At 48.9% G+C, this 16,169-nt stretch overlaps 1 protein-coding gene across 3 annotated transcripts in view; it reads left to right on the forward strand.

Annotated features, from left to right (window-relative positions):
- The first annotated feature begins 187 nt into the window (after window positions 1–187).
- NCLN (nicalin) overlaps window positions 188–16,169 on the forward strand; it is a 23,310-nt gene continuing 7,328 nt past the window's right edge. Inside the window, exons 1-16 of one of the 3 annotated variants that reach the window (XM_042040048.1) lie at window positions 188–423; window positions 3,243–3,433; window positions 3,638–3,782; window positions 4,401–4,495; window positions 4,724–4,804; window positions 4,994–5,097; window positions 5,374–5,462; window positions 5,610–5,749; window positions 6,111–6,289; window positions 6,510–6,597; window positions 6,697–6,735; window positions 6,847–7,010; window positions 7,611–7,664; window positions 7,756–7,834; window positions 9,054–9,153; window positions 10,485–12,980. In XM_042040048.1, coding sequence (XP_041895982.1) covers window positions 243–423; window positions 3,243–3,433; window positions 3,638–3,782; window positions 4,401–4,495; window positions 4,724–4,804; window positions 4,994–5,097; window positions 5,374–5,462; window positions 5,610–5,749; window positions 6,111–6,289; window positions 6,510–6,597; window positions 6,697–6,735; window positions 6,847–7,010; window positions 7,611–7,664; window positions 7,756–7,834; window positions 9,054–9,113 — 1,689 coding nt within the window. In that variant the 5' untranslated portion in view covers window positions 188–242 and the 3' untranslated portion in view covers window positions 9,114–9,153; window positions 10,485–12,980. Of the gene's footprint in view, window positions 424–3,242; window positions 3,434–3,637; window positions 3,783–4,400; window positions 4,496–4,723; window positions 4,805–4,993; window positions 5,098–5,373; window positions 5,463–5,609; window positions 5,750–6,110; window positions 6,290–6,509; window positions 6,598–6,696; window positions 6,736–6,846; window positions 7,011–7,610; window positions 7,665–7,755; window positions 7,835–9,053; window positions 12,981–16,169 lie in introns of those variants that run through there. The other 2 variants (XM_042040124.1, XM_042039958.1) reach the window with 2 other exon arrangements.

Consider the following 16,169-nt stretch of genomic DNA (forward strand, 5'->3'; position numbering starts at 1 on the left):
TCCCATCCCATCCCATCCCATCCCGTCCCATCCCAGCCGCGGGGGGGCGCTCGGGAGCGCCAGGCCGCGGGGAGGGCGCCCCCTGCAGGCCAAGGCGGGGCGGTACCGCGGCCTGAACGGGCTGCCGCGACTACAACTCCCAGCGCCCTTCGCGGCGGCGCGCGAACTACAGCTCCCGGCATGCCGAGCGGGGGCGCGCCGTGCGTGCCGAGCAGGCCGCAGTGCGGGCCGGGGCCGCGGCGATGCTGGAGGAGGCGAGCGAGGTGCTGGAGTCGGTGCTCAAGGCCTCGTGCCTCCCGCTCAGCGTCCTGCTCTTCGTGCCCGCCGTGCTCCTGCTCCTGGGGCCGCCGCCCGCCGCCGAGGCGGCGCACGAGTTCACGGTCTACCGCATGCAGCAGTACGAGCTGGGCGGACAGCCCTATGGTGAGGAACTGCACGGCCCGGCCGGGCTCGGTCCTGCCGGCAGCGGCCCCTTCAGGGGTGGTGGGGCCGTGGGAAGAGAGCCCCGACCCCGGGGAGGAGCCCAGGGTAGGCCGTGAAGCCGCGGGCGGCCCGTGGAGGGCGGCCCGGCCTAGGGGAGGCCGCGGGAGGGCTCGGGGGGCTCTGGGGAGCGGCAGCGGCCGGGCCCGGGGCCAGGTCCAGGCGAGGGGAGCCCGCAGTAGGGCCCCATCTGGCTGAGTTTCACTGCCCAGGCTCAGTACGGGCGGGAGAGTGCTGGGAGCTCCATCGTGGTGACCTAGAGCTGGCCAAGGACCCCGGGCTTTGGGCTGAGGTCTGTGTGTTTTCAGGGGTCCAGCTGCATCCCTCCTATGTTCTGGAAAATCTGGTTGTGTGCTCAGTTTTGTCTTTTTGCCTTTGACTCGTTTATTGACTGGTTGATTCTTCTTCACTCTTCTTCAGCCTCTTCATCCTTAGTTGCATGTGTTGCTCCAGTGGCTCCATTTCAGAGCCCGTCCTTCTGCTGTGTTACAACTGACCTTTACTTCCTCTGCTCTCTTACTTCCAGCCTGCTGATTGTGCAACACCTTTCTTTGGGTCAGAGACACACCCTGTTCTGCGAGTCCTTGAGGTGCTGCAACCCTCAGCCTCCTCCCCTGTGTGCCCACGCTCAGAATCAAGGGTTGTTTCTGGGTCTTCTGTAGAGATTTTATTCCAGGCCAGGGCACGTGCTCTGTCTGTGAGTGACTCTTTCAAAGTTTCAGAGTTAACAATGAACAGCCTCACGTTTAGTCTGTGCTGTCCATGAGACACCATCTCTTAATCTTTCAGATTTTAATAAGTTCAAATATGTAAGTTACAAAATACAGATGTGCCTGTGTACTCCGTAAGCACTTCACATTTCTGGTGGCTTCTAAATATCTGAAATTATTTCTGGATTCTTCCATCACAGTTTCTCAGAACATGTCCACATCTTGAGGGCTCTGTTGCTGATGAGCTCAGTAGCTCCAAGGCAGGCTCTTGCATGGGGTAGAACTCTCTGTTCTCAGGTGATGGGAACTGTTTGTTGACAGGCTTAGCAGGGGCAGCAGGGATGTGATTCAGCTGGCTTTGACTTTGCTTGCCTCAGTGTCCCCTCTAGAACTCTTGAAAAGCCAGGTGTTATTTTTTTAAGATGCTTCCAATTAATTTTTTTATGCTGCTGCTTTTCCTGGAGCTGTTTAGCTCAGCGGGTTGTGTGTTTCCTTTGTTCCTTCCTACTCCCTTTGGGTAGCTGCTGTTCCTGTTCCTTGTGTGTTCTGAGATGTCCTTCAGGATAAAAATTGTATTTCACAGAGCAGTCTTGAGTTGGAAGGGACCCACAAGAATCATTGAGTTCAACTTTCAAAGTGAATGACCCATAGAGGGATCAAACCATTATTAGCACCATGCTCTGACCAGCTGAGCTGATTTGTTGTTCCAGATTCTCATATTCTTTTCCAAAGATACCAAATACAGGTTGCTGCTCAGCCTGTTTTTGCAGGGGGAAGAGTTTTTTGTCAGCACCACTCATAGAGCAATTTAAGAACAAGCTTGGGCTTCCTCTAATACTGATAGAATGAGAGCTCTTTAGTTTGTAAATGAGATTATTAACCGGGTCTCTGTAGAGAAACTACAGAAAATCAACCTGTCAGAAAAATACTGTTGTGTCTGCTCTGCTGAGATGTCAGAGAGAGCAGAACTTTGGGTCCACACATTGCTGTGTTTACACATCACTCCTTTGGGAATGGTGGATTATCCTCATTTTGACTTGCTTTTCTCTGGCTGGAGTGGGGGTGCTGTTGATGTTTGTTATTTAGTGTCAGGGCTCTGTGGGGAGAATTTACGTTGTGCCTGGGCTCTGTTTCTGGGTGTGTGGCCCTCATTGATACTGTGCAGGGGAAGTGTAGATTTTTCTGGTTTAGGTGTTTCTATGACCTTTGATGAGACCAAACTAATGTTAGAGTTAAGCTAAGCCAGGTTTAAATCTAATTCTAAGCAATGCTCCTGTTTGACAGAGACTGGAGCACCTTGTCTGTCCCTGTGTGGGGACCTAGAGTGATGAGCTCTCCAGTGGAGGTGCCAGAGTTATGGAAGAAGAAATCGAGTTACAAATTGTAAGGTGGATTTGACCCTCTCTGTTTGCACAAGATGTCCTTTTGGCCCTACCTTGGAGAACACAGGAGCAATTCTCTGGCAAGCCTGCAGACTGCTCCCAAGGGATTGCATTTCCATGTGGGGGATTTGATCTGCCGGAACTGAGAGTAGGAGAGGGCGAGTCCTCAGGAGCAGCCTGCTCATCTGTAACTCTCCCAGCTACAGAACCTTCCTTGTGGCTGAGTGAGAGCAGCCCTTGGGGTGACATGGGGCTGTCTGGTGTCCTTTCATCAGGTGGTTGTGCACAGCTTCCATCCACAGCTTGATCCTACAGCTGGGGGAGGCTCTGGAGAGGCCAGGCTGTCTCTGGGTGTGTCGCTGTCTGCAGGTATTAGGTGCAGGTGAGCAGACATGTAGCCTGTGTGGTTGTGTTGAGGAGGAAGACAGGAAGATGAGGCTGTGTAGTGTGGAGTAAGGGGAGTCTGGCAGGATGTGGCTGCACAGGAAAAACCCACAGACCTCTGCTCCTTCTCGGACAAGTGCGAAGAGGCAAACTCAGCTTTCGGCAGCTCCTGGCTGCTCTGCAGCCCATCAGACTGTCCCCAGGACTACTCTGAGCAGGAGGCAGGCTGGAGCAGAGGGGATGGGATGAAATGCTTTACAAGCCCTCTTGCTTTCCCTGCTGGCAGGCACCAGGAGCGCGGTGCTGAACACGGAGGCGCGCACCGTGGAAGCAGACGTGCTGAGCCGCCGCTGCGTCATGATGCGGCTGGTGGACTTCTCCTACGAGCAGTACCAGAAGGCTCTCCGCCAGTCAGCCGGGGCTGTGGTGATCATCTTGCCACGATCCATCTCCTCTGTCCCCCAGGATGTTGTGCGGGTAAACAAAAAAGTTTTCTTTCTCTTCCCATGGGAGGTGCATTGGAGAAAAGCTTGGTTGCTGCAGGGCTGGAAGGTTCTGTTGTAATGCACAACAAATCGTATTCTAATGTTAAAACTTCTCTCTCTGCTTTGGTTGTTAATTTTTTCCTGCCATCTTTTGTGTTTAGCAGATGCTAAGTTTGTATCTTGCTTAAATCCTCAGCAATTCATGGAGATAGAGCCTGAAATGCTTGCTATGGAAACCATTGTGCCAGTCTACTTTGCAGTGGAAGATGAGGAGCTGCTGTCTATCTATGAACAAACACGGGCTGCTTCTGCATCACAGGGCTCTGCCTCAGCTGCAGAAGGTGAGTTCCAACAAGGAGGAAAAAGTTTTGAGGAAGACAGGCCTGTTTCCACCTCTGGGAGAAGTTTGCTGTGTCATCTGCATCATGAACAAGTGTTCTGTCACATTTGTGTTTATTCTGTCTTTGTCAAAGTGTTTAGAGATTCACTGAAAGAAAGAACACAGTATAAGAAAATTATTTGACTATATTTGGAGATATAGTTGCAGGAAGTTCTCAGCTTCACGCTGTTGCAAGTAAGGTAGAAATCAAAACTAGGTTAAAAACAACATCAGAAATGTTAAGTGACAATGGTGTGTCGATAGAAGCTGAAGCTTTTTATCTGACCACAACTCAGTCTGATGCTTCCATGTAAATAATTTGGATGTCTTACTGACCTGCTGCTTATGACTAACTTTAGTACTGCCGGGGAAAAGTTTTTGATCAGCTTAAAATACTGGGATTTTAGGACAGAATGAAAAAGCATAGTCACCAAGATCCCGTGTCATTGCGTAAACACCAGTCACAAGTGAGAGGGCTTAAATGGTTTAATGGTCTCTCCAAAGCTCAGTTAGCAGGGGAAATAAAGGGATGAAACTTCCCCAGGTGTACATTGTGGGGGTTTTTGGTGTTTTTTTCTAGTTCTGCTGCACACGGCAACTGCCAATGGCTTCCAGATGGTGACCAGCGGGGCTCAAAGCAAAGCTATCAATGACTGGCTCATCCCCAGTGTGGAGGTGAGTTGTGTATGGATTCAAACTGGCAACACTGATGAGGTGACTTCTTTTATTGGGACTTTATCAGACATTTGGTCCGACAGGGCAAGTCAGGAGAGTCTCAGCCAGGTATCTGAAGTCCTCACAACTGAGGCCATGGCAGACTCAGCAGGCAGGTAGAAGTCAGGCTGTCTTTGTACCAGCACACAAGAGGTGATGGGGTGTGACACTGCTCTCTTTCCTCTGCAGGGAAGGCTGACAGGGTTGGGTGGAGAAGACTTGCCCACTGTTGTGATAGTTGCCCACTATGATTCCTTTGGAGTGGCTCCAGTGAGTATTCTATCTTCCTGCAGCTCTCTGTTCCTATCATTTTTCCCATGTGGCCTCTGCCCATTGTTGGCCTTAAGGCTGTGGGGCAGTTACAAGTGGAGCACAGTGGTGTGCTGTCTTGCAGCTGTTCTGGTACCTGAGAATGAGTGTAGGTTTGTCACCTTGTGTCTGTCCCACCTCATCCTGCAGTGGCTGTCCCATGGGGCTGACTCCAATGGCAGCGGAATCTCAGTGCTGCTGGAACTGGCCAGGCTGTTCTCTCGGCTCTACACCTACAGAAGGACCCATGCTGGGTAAGGAACTGCCCTGTTTGAGGTTAAATGTCTATAACTGACGAGTGGAGGGGATGATGTGGGAAATAGACTCCGTCCCCAAGCCCTGGGAACTCCCCACTTTTAATCTGTCCTGCCATTACCCGAGTATGTGGCATGTGGGAAGTGTTTGTTAATGGATAGTTTGCCTTGGATGTCAGGTGCAAGGGGTTGTGATTTCACCACACCTGCAAGGCTGAGTGAAGGAATTCTTGGAGTGCAGAGTGCTAACCCTTTTCTGGCTTCTTTGATGGGCAGGTATAACTTGCTGTTCTTTGCATCTGGAGGTGGCAAGTTTAATTATCAAGGAACTAAGCGGTGGCTGGAGGACAATTTGGACCACACTGGTGAGTAAGGGGCTGGTTGTGTTAAATCTTTATAATTAATTGCCAGCTCTCCTGTGAGGATGTCCTTGTGTGAGCCTTGCTTTTTTTGAGGGGGTGGAACTCCCAGCACAAGATGTAGCAATAAAGGTTTGGATTTTTCTGTTCCAGATTCCAGCCTGCTGCAGGACAATGTAGCATTTGTTCTCTGCCTTGACACTCTGGGCAGAGGCAATAGCCTTCATCTTCATGTCTCAAAGCCTCCCAAGGAGGGGACCTTGCAGCATGCATTTCTGAGAGAACTGGAGATGGTAAGGAAAAGCATTTTAGGTGTATGAGAATTTGGGACTTACTGTGCAGCTCTCCATGAGAGGGAGGAAGATGTGAAGAAAGGGTGTGCCATTGAAATAATTCATGTATTGTTTAGGGTCACTTGATTTGAAGTGCAGACAAATCCTCATGCCAGAGTACCAACTGAAGCAGGCTAGATTTGCAAATGCTACCCTGTAGTGATATGAAAACACCTCTTTTTGACCTGAAACCAGCTGTAATATTGTCAATAACTGCACCTTATTTTCTGGAACACACAAAAGTGGGTGTAGGCAGACAGGGCAGTGCAGGGTGGGACTATGCAGTGGGCAGCACTCCTGAATGGCTTGCCCTTGTCCTCAGGTTATTGCCAGCCAGTTCCCAGAGGTGAAGTTTTCCATGGTGCACAAGAAGATCAACCTGGCTGAGGACATGCTGGCGTGGGAGCACGAGCGGTTCGCAATCCGGCGCTTGCCGGCGTTCACCATCTCCCACCTGGAGAGCCACCGGGACAGCCTGCGCAACAGCATCATGGACAGGAGGTGAGGGACCCTGGGGAAGGACGGCTGGGGTTTAAATCCAGCCCAGGAACCTAAACTGGCCTCACAACTGCTTGTGTTGTTCTGATTATCAGGGCACAGGTGACAGAAACATTGGGAGTTGGGCTCTGGATTCAGGCTCATGCCTGATGCAGTGAAAAAGGGTTGTTTCTAGAGGAAGCTGATGCCATTGGCAAGTCCATAATGCTCTCTTTTGCTTTAGGGCACGAATAGACACTAAAGCACTGACCAGGAATACTCAGATCATTGCTGAGGCTTTGACAAGGGTCATCTACAATCTAACAGAAAAGGTAAGAGGTGCCCACCAGGTAGCCTGCAGTGCTGGCCAGTTTTGTCCTGCCAACCAAGCTCAACAGTAACCTGGGTTTTTTTTTTATCTTCCCTTGCAGGGAGCACCTGCAGATATGCAGATTTTCACAGATCAGATGGTAAGCACAGTGCATTATTTTTGTAACCTATGGAATTTAGGGTCTGGGAGAGAGCTCTGGTCTCAGCATGTGTGTGGTTGACTCCCTTTCTTGGGTGGTATTTTTCTGCAGCAGATCCAGCAGGAGCAACTGGAGTCAGTGATGGACTGGCTGAGCAGTCAGCCCAGGGCTGCCCAGCTGATTGATAAAGACAGCACCTTCCTTAACACCTTAGAATATTATATGGGACGCTACCTGAAGGATGTCAAGCAGCATCATGTGAAGGCAGACAAACGGTAAGAAAAGAAATGAAAGAACCAGCCAGGGCATGCAAACTGGCTTCCCCCTGGACAGAATTTTGCCTCTGAGCTGCAACTTTCCTGGTTTCTTGACATGCAGCTTTGCTCTTTTCTGCTCTCCTGTTAGTTTTGGTTCATGCTCGGTGTTCTCCCAGAGAAAGTTCTTCATGATTCCTCACAGCACAAGAGCAAGGCCCAGGAGCTCCCTCTGCCTGAAAAGCTTGTTTTTAAACTGTTTTGGTTCCACTGTTCCCACTCCAAGAGCAGGAGAAGACTAAGTTTTGGTTAATTACAAAAAGGCAGTTTCCATCCTGTCCGAACTGCTTGGGCTGAAGCCATTTTAGTGACCGCAGGGAGGAATCTTTATGTGCCTTTTTGGAGACAGCTGAACAACAGCATGAGTTCTGCATTGTGTCCTTGGGCTTCTGACTGTAGGAAAAGAAAGTCCTGATGACTAAAATCAGCTCAAAACCAGTATGGGAGGTGGTCATGCTTACCTGTCTCTGGTTGGGAGAACTCCTTGGGAACAGCTCTGGGCTGTCCTGACTGCAGGGTCAAGAAGTGCAATGGAATCTGAAACATTTCTTCTTTGCACAGGGACCCTGAGTTTGTCTTCTATGACCAGCTGAAGCAGGTGATGAATGCATACAGGTATGGAACTCCTGTGGGCGTGCTGGGCTGTTGTCTCACCTGCTGGCAGTAACTGCTGTAGCAATTTCATGTGTACTTTTCCTTATTCCAGGGTCAAGCCAGCAATCTTTGACCTGCTTCTGGCTGTCTGTATTGCAGCCTACCTTGGCGTTGCCTATGTTGCAGTGCAGGTAAGAGACACGGATGTATCATTTTCCTTATAAAACAAGTTAGCTACAGTAATTCACACAGTGCCAGCACTAAAGCTGGAACAATAATGCCAGTTGGCTGTGCTGAAGGCAGTCTCTTGCCATTCTAGTGCTAAACTGCTTTTTAGAGGTGTTTCTTGTAGTCAAGGACATGCATAACTCACTTGCTAAACTATTTGGCTCCAAACTGAAACTTTACAACAAATTTTAGTTACCTTGGTAATTTTAAGGTTTGTAGCTTGTAGTGTTAGGAAATACCTGAACTTGGGATGCAGCTTAGAAATGCATCTTTAGAGTTCTGCTTTCTTTTTCCATGAAACCATAAAAATCTGTGTCCATACCTCTGGAAATGTTGTACTCCATGCTTTGGCCAGCCAGATTAAATGTGGTGTTTTTGTCAGTGTTAACCAAGCCACTGTGAGCGAGGCTTCTGCTCCTGCCTGGGTTCATGAAGGACATGAATGAAAGGGAAGCCTTTTAGCTCACTCTCAGTTTTGATCACTTCATGTTATTTGTGTCTATTATTTGTTTAGGGAAACCACAAGCATTTAAAAACTTAGTGTGACAATATAAACAAGAGGAAAAGCATATACTTTGATTTCTATTAGCAATCTTCATTACTTCTGTCATTTGAATTTGAAATTATTTGAAGCCTGGATCTTGTTACATCTGTCAAATATCAAATCAAAATACAATCAACCCCAGCAAAATCAAAAGAGAAATTAAGTGAATTTCTAAGTCACTGGGGAAATGGTGAAAGAGAAGATCCAGGTAAAGGATTGTGAATTACTGGGAATTTCTGTATTTGCCTGGTTCATTTTAACCTTCCTGAAACTGCTGGCAGCAGTGTTTCTATAGAGACCAGGAACCTGCATGTGTTGAAATCTGAAGCTTTCTCCTCCCCTTCAGAAGGAACAGAATTGCATCCAAAAATAAAAAATTAAAAAATCTTTAACACATCTTCACAATGAGGTGATACAGACCTGCACAAACACTTCTGTAAGCCATCATTTTCTGTGTAACTTGGCTTCCTTGTCATAATTCCTCCTCATCCATCAAGTCCCACTCCATCTTCAGGATGAGTGGTTGATGCAAACAAGGCACCGCATTTGCACACTGGTATTGTTTCAAGCCTTCTGCTAAGCTTTCTGTCTTTCTGTCTAGAACTGTCATGGTTACTTTTTTTTCCTTCCGTTTCCAGCACTTTGGTCTCCTTTACAAGATGATACAGAGATTATCCCTTAAAACCAAGCAGCAGTGAAGCACCAAGTCCCCCCCCACCCAGCAGCACTGAGCCATCGGTGAGCCCATCGGGAACCTTCTGCCTTCCACTGAACCCTGCTATTTCTCTTCCTTTGTCTCCTCTTTGCTACTGTATAGAAGGGAGGAAGGCATAAAGAAAACAAAATTTTAACTCTCGTGCACCTTTTAAGTGCTTTTCTTCACCTTCTTCCCCTGATTTGCACCATGTCTGGTTTTCCTTTGCATTTTGGTGAGGGAGAGGCTGAGAGACTTCAGCAATTCCTGCAGTCTGATTCTGAGCAGCTTCTCTGAGAGTAAAACTAAGTCCAGCACCTTCATGGACACATGTCACACAGCCAGCCTGGAAACTGAAACTACGGCCTGAAGTGTTATCTCTGCCCAGCAAACAAGGACTTGGAGCAGTTGTTTAAAAGCAAAAACAGAAAGTGCACATGCAAATTAAAGAGAATGCAATTAGCATGTTTCCTTATGGCACCTCTTCCTTGAGTTCACTGCCTGGCTTTAGGGAGTTGTGCTGAGCAAGCAGTGTCTGCAGCAAGCACCGTCTTGCATTTTGTTTCAACTCAGCCCCTTTTAGGAGGTGCACTGTGAATGATCTTGGCTGTCGTTGCCAGGATGAGGAAAGATTGTTAAGATGGGTTTCTGGCATGAGGGTTTTTGCCAGGGACAGGTTCTCTCCTGTCTCTATTGGAGGATGCATTTTGCTGTGTACTTGATTTCTCTGGAGGTTTGAACAGTTCACAGCTGCCACCATTCTGTGCTAAAATCTTGCTTGAATTTGGAGGGGTGTTCCATAGTCCCAGCTGCTGCAGGATCATGTTCTGTGCTGTTCCATGTACTTGCACAAGCTGGTTACACTGATAACAAGAGCAAAAGCAGCTCAGACCTGGAAAATATATTGAGATACTACAAGCCCTAGGCTAGTTGCAGTTCTAGAAGATAACCCTGAACGCTGTCCTGCCACCCAGCAAGTTTTGAGTCCTTTCTATAATCTCTTCTATGTACATGAGGTCTCTTCACAAGCCACAGTGATGCTTTATTTTAATTTAATTTACTATTTCTAATTAAAGTAGCATATCTTACAGAGCCTGGAAAACTATTTTTGAATTGAGGTGGACCCTTTTTTTTGTGCATGCAAGAAAAATTCCACCTGTGCATTCCTGTTTGCACACACCTGCTGTGCACGTGCTTGTTAGAAAAGGGGTTGTTGTGGCCAGCACTGTCCTTTGGATGGGTACCAAAGCACTGATTTCCATCCTTCATTTTTAACCATAGTCTCCTTCTTGGAGTACCCTTGCCCCATGATGTGTCCTTTCTGCTACTTCATATGTGTAGCAACTTGTTCTTTATAGGGTCTTGTCTTTTCCAGGAAAGCATGCTGGTGTCAGTGGCTCACCATGGTGTCAGCAGGTGGCATGGTGCCAAGCACTCCAGAAATACCAGCCACACAGGGAAACCTGCGTTTACCTGATCTTTTGAGTGCTCATTTGAAATATGTCTCTCTGCATGTGTGAAGTGCTCATGACACTCCTCTGCCAAATGAATTTATAGTGGCTTCAGAAGTTGCTGGAATGACTGGAAGGCAAGCCTTGATTGTTTTCCACTGGTTTTTATGCTCTGCCCATAGAGACTGCATCTGCTGTGCCCTGGGAAGCTGCATGCTCTGGGCTGGGTAGGTTTAGAATATGCATGGTACAGCGGATCTCTGAAGAACTCTGTAGGCTCTGAATACCTGGGAGCAGTTTGAGTCCTCCAGCTGCATTATCCATTTCTGCTGTGTTACACTTAGGGAGGTTGTGTTCCCTCCAGTCCAGCAGATTCCTTCACCAGTCTTAATGATTTACTCTGTTACTTTGCTGAGAAAAATAGAAAAAAAATTATTACCAATGCTGCTGCAGCTTGAGTTGATGTGTGTAAAATTTGCCAGTAGTGGACAAGAGCAAAGAGAACAGACCTGGAGCTTGTTCCTTGCAGTGGAAACTGTCAGCCTTCAGTCTTCCAGATGAGAAGCTCAAAGCTCAGAGGCAAAAACTTCCAGAGGCTGTAGCACAAAGAAAACACTTTAGCTCTTTGTGGTGTCAGCAATGAACTGTTAACACTCCTGATGCAGTGCCAGAAGCCAGTGGAAACAACCTAAAAAAAAGATGGATAAGATTAATGAGGAGAGATCATTAACCTTAGGGGCAGTTGGGATGTTACACTGCTCTCTTCCACACAAGGTTAGTTTGTCCCGTAATCCTTTTGTGTCTCTCTCCCTGGCTGCCATAAAAAGTAGTTTTTACTACAGATAAAGAGTTTTTGCTTTTGGTCAAAGTGCACATGCACTGAAACATATGTGTTCAAATCTGAGATAGTCAAATCCCAACTTCCTCATAGCTGGAGCAGAGTGCCCATCCTGGGACTGAACTTAGTTCCCACATTGTTGTTTCCTTGGGTGAGTCAACAGAGAAGCTTGCAGAGAGACCCTGGAGCTGATCTGCACCATTACCTGATCAAGTCAGTCACCAACACAAAGGCAGAAATCCAACAGGTGTTGTGATAAAATAAAAGTTCTCCACAACATTGCAGAAGAGCTCTGTGTAGCTGATTCTTGTTGATCTTTTTTTTACCTACTCTCTTTTTTTGAGGAGTTTGCCTGGCCTGTAGGGAAGAGTATGGAAAGCATTATATCTGCATACTCACAAGTGGCTAGCAGTTGATGCTTCTAGCCAGAAAACAATTTTCTTTGCAATTTGTCTAACTTTACCTGTTGTCCTGGTGCTGTCAGAGTCTGCAGCTCACAAAAAACTGGTTTTTCACCAGGGTTTAACTGAAGCTAATAATTCCTTCTGTCCACTTCCACCTGCATGGGCACTATTGGGGATTGCATGGGAGTAGTTTGGGTTATTGTAGTTCATCTCCCAAATAAGAGGGGTTGGTTTATTGTTGGGAGAGAAGTAATGCTGTGCAATATGAACTCCACTCCTGTACTCAGTGCAGAGAAGACCCTGAAGCCAAAATCAACTTAGGTCTCCCACTGTTTTTGGCTGAAAGTCACCACAATCTATTTAGACATTCAAAACCACAGGTAAAATTGCTGTGGGGCTTGGTTTTGAGGGTGTCCTGTTTGTTTTAAACCTTATGTTCTTACACTGGTCATGGCCAAGTCCAAATCCTAGGCTGCTCCTGCACCCTGTGTTTAAGCTGGGGTTTTACATTTCAGAGGTTTTACGTTTCATTTGGTCTTGACTCACCAATCTGAAATGCTGAGGCTGCTCCTGATGTCTCACAAAATTGGGCCTCTGGGTACTTGAGTGTGGACTCCTGCTTGCTCACTTTGATCTGTTTCGTTTCCATTTGTAGTTACTGCATAGCAACTTCAAGATTATAATCTGGAATATTTGCAGCTCAGGAAAAAATTTGATTTATCTAGCAATGGTAACTCAATTATTTATCTCTTGTGTGCCCTGAAGAACAAATGTATATTGAGGTGAATATTTAAAAGCTAATAGAAAATTCAATGCAGTTGATTTACATACTTTAGGACTATAAATGTAATAATATTTAAGTATTTTAACTTTTTTTAAATTTGTTTGTCCCTTTTTCCCCTGGAAAAATAAACCAAGTGAATAGGTTTGTCAGAGAACTATTTGCTCCAAAGAATGGAATCTCCTTGCATTATTTGGAGGAATAGACACCTCTACAGAAAGGGAGAAAATCTGTGTATTTAAAAGCTTTATCCTTTCTGTCTAGTCAAAAGTAAAATCATATGACAGAAAACATTTACACACTTCTAGCATGATTCCAGCACCTTGAGGTGAGCAAATTCCTGTTTATTCAAAAGGTTTGTGCTCATGTGAAGCAATTAAAGTTTCTATGCAAAACAGCTTTGGTACTGTGAAAAACTGGTTACCTCAGCAGCCAACACTGTGTGCTCATGGAGATTGTCGTGCCTCTATCCTTACCCAATGCCTATTTGACCACTAAACTATTTATTCAAGTTATAAGCATTGCAAGAGATCTGTTCCCTGAGCAGGAGTTTGTCAAAGTCGTGGTCAGAGGTGTAGAGTGGCAAAGTGCCCTAAACGAGATAGAAGGGGAAAGCTGGATGTACGCTCATCCTGAGGCCGAGTGTCCTCCTTGTTGAGACCCTTCAAGAACCAGCCGCGTGTGGGGCTGGGCGGTGACACGGGGCGGTGACACAGAGCGGTGACACGGGGCGGTGACACGGGGCAGCCCCGCCCGCTGCCCGCGGGTTCCGAGGCGAGGGGAGCATCTCCCGGTTCCATCCCCGGCCCGGCCCGGCTCGGCTCAGCCGCTGTCCTGCCCTGGGGACCGCTCCCGGCCCGGTGCAGCGCGGGGCACGGCCGGAACGGCGGCCCCGGGATGCCGAGCGGGGCGGGGTGAGCGGGGCTCGGCCCTCTCACGGCTGCACAGGTACAGGCGGGGCAGGTGTGGCCTCGGCACCCCCGTTCCATCCGTTGCAGGGTTCCGCTTCCTTCTCCAGGGCTCGGCTTCCCTGCCGGCAGCGGGGACACGTGTCTGCCTGTCCGAGGGTCCGTGAGGCTGGTGCTGGGGATGTCGAGGTGCCAGGAGGATGCCGAGGTCCTGGCTCCTCTGACCAGGCTCTTCAAAGTGGTGATGTGTCTTTCTAGAAAAGAAAGAAACGTCTTCCAAGACAGAGAAAAGGTTGAAAACAAAGGCCAAACCTTGGAAGGTGACAGAAAAATGTCTGGGACAAGGCAGTGAAGAGGAGGGCATCTTCCAGCAATGGAGGGCAAAGAGCTGCTCTAGAAATGTGTCATCATTGCTCTCTCGATACAGGTCTCCCCTGTACCTCCTCTGCTTGTAACAGAGCATTTTTGTAGCTGGAGTGCCCACTGTCCCATCACAGCCCTCTGGCACACGGAGCAAAATCCTACAAGCTGAGGGGCAGCTCGTTGCAGGGCTGGGTTTAACACTGGCTCTATCATGTCATAATCACAGAATCACAGAATTAACTAGGCTGGAAAAGACCTTTGAGATCACCGAGTCCAACCTATAATTATGTCAGTGCCCTGCTTTGAAGGGAAGGTCCTTGTGGACATCAGGGAGTTCTTCGCTGACAAGGAGGGTGGTGTGAAGCCAGAGAGGAAAAAGGTCCAGCTGCCTTCCCTGGATGGAGACTGGGGCTGTGCCAGCCACTCCGCTCTGGCTTAGCCTGGCTCTTGGTGCAGGGAGACCTGTGCATGCCATGCTGAAGGACTGGGAGCTGAGCAAACCACACTGGAGGGCTCAGTGCTTTCTCAGCCTGGGTGGCAGCAGCTGCAAAGAAGCACAAAGGATGGGTGTAAGCCTCCAGTGAGATCTTGGGCTTGGCAGGACAGCTCAGACCAGTGTGGGAAGCTGGTGTGCAGGACTGATCACCAGTCCTTTCTCTGGCTTTTGGTAGGGGTAGAACTGCGTGGTGGAGGAGGGGAGGCTGAAAACACTGGCCCTGATGTTTCCTTGTGTCTCCCCACTAGCTGACAAACTTGTGTTTTGGTACTGGTCATGCCTCTGTCAAAAAGGGGACATTTTGTGTGTTTGTCTGTAATGCTGGAGCCATGCTTGGCAGGGCGACCATCCCAGAAGTAAGTCTATCTCTCCTTCCCTGTGCAGCTGGGGACAGAAAGGTTAAGAACCTTCTGAATCCTTACCAAGACATTCCAATGCTGCTGTTAGGTGTTCCCTTATTCTTTTGGCAAGTGTCTGATGATGTGATGTCCTGACACTTCTGCAACTTGAATGTCCCATCAGAACAGCACTACCTGAGCGTGCGGTGCAAGAAAGGCAGGTGGAAAAGGGAAGACACATCTTTGTCTAGAACTTTTCAGCTGATGAGCCACACTTAGGCCTTTTGCTTTGGGACTTTGACGGTGACTTGCTGGCTTGCCTGGAATTTCACAGGCCCTGGGCTCTTTTCACCTGTTCTGTGGGTTGTGCCTAGCAAAAATTGAGTCAGTGTGAGGTTTCTTGAGGAACCCTTTGGTCCTTGCTATAGATTTTTGTGTGAGGGCAGATGAATTTGTTTCAGCTTCACAGAATCAATTAGGTTGGAAAAGACCTCTGAGATCATTGAGCCCAACCTATTGCATGACTAAGCATGGTTTTCATTCCAGAAATTAATTTATTTCAGAAAAGTTACAAGTATAAATTACTCTCTTACAGGGAACTATGTACCCTGTAATGGAAATAGGAAGCAAAGTCCTCAAGCTTTTCTGTGCCTCCTAAAATTGCGAACGGCGCAGGATTTCTCCCAGACCAAAGCTGCCAGCAGCTAGGACTCTGGCTGCCCTTGGAGCGCCAAACACCATGTCCGAACTGACATCAAGAAACTGGGTGGTTGAATTTTTGTTTCCAATGGAAAAGGACCTGCGCCGTTGGCAATTTTAGGAGGCGGCACCCCACTCCTGGCCACGGGCGCATGGAAGTGGACAGAGCTGAGCTGCTCGGAAGAAAGGGGACTTGCCCTTGAAAGGCAGGGGCAGAGAGACCTGCAGACCTGGGGCCATGCATGACTCCCCCTTCCAGCTAAGCCCCCTCCAGCCCTGGCGCTCGTGGTTGTGCTCGCTGCTGGGTCACGGCTCCGTTACAAAATTTTCTGCTTTAAATAATCTCTTCGCCTCCAGATCCTGGTGCTGAGGCACCGAGAAAATGGGGCGAATGCTAATTTCTGACACGAGCGTGGCGCGGCTCTGCCTTCCTGGGTGCTCACAGCTCTCCTCGGCTCCCAGGGCCTTCCACGCTCCTGGGCCGTAAAAACACAGCTCTTCCCTCGCCCGCGGGGATGGGCGTCGCGGCAGTCACACCCGCCTTTCCTCCTCACCCACGCCGCCTTCACCACCCTCCCGGCCCAGCCGGCCGGTCCCGAGTGACCCTCCCGGGCCGCTCCGGGGCTCTCCCGGTGCCTTCCCCGCTGCCCCCCGCTCCTGAGGGGCCGCGGCGGTGCCGGGGCCCGGCAGGGGGCGCTGTGGCGCGGCTCTTTGTGGCGCCGCGGCGGCGGCGCTGGCGGCGGGGCCGTTCCCGCCGCGCTGCCTCCCCCGCCCGCCCGCCC

Source organism: Corvus kubaryi, unplaced genomic scaffold (genome assembly GCF_017639235.1).
Source record: "Corvus kubaryi isolate FWS band 111438036 unplaced genomic scaffold, C.kubaryi_AGA036_p1.0 121, whole genome shotgun sequence".
Classification (NCBI taxonomy): domain Eukaryota; kingdom Metazoa; phylum Chordata; class Aves; order Passeriformes; family Corvidae; genus Corvus; species Corvus kubaryi.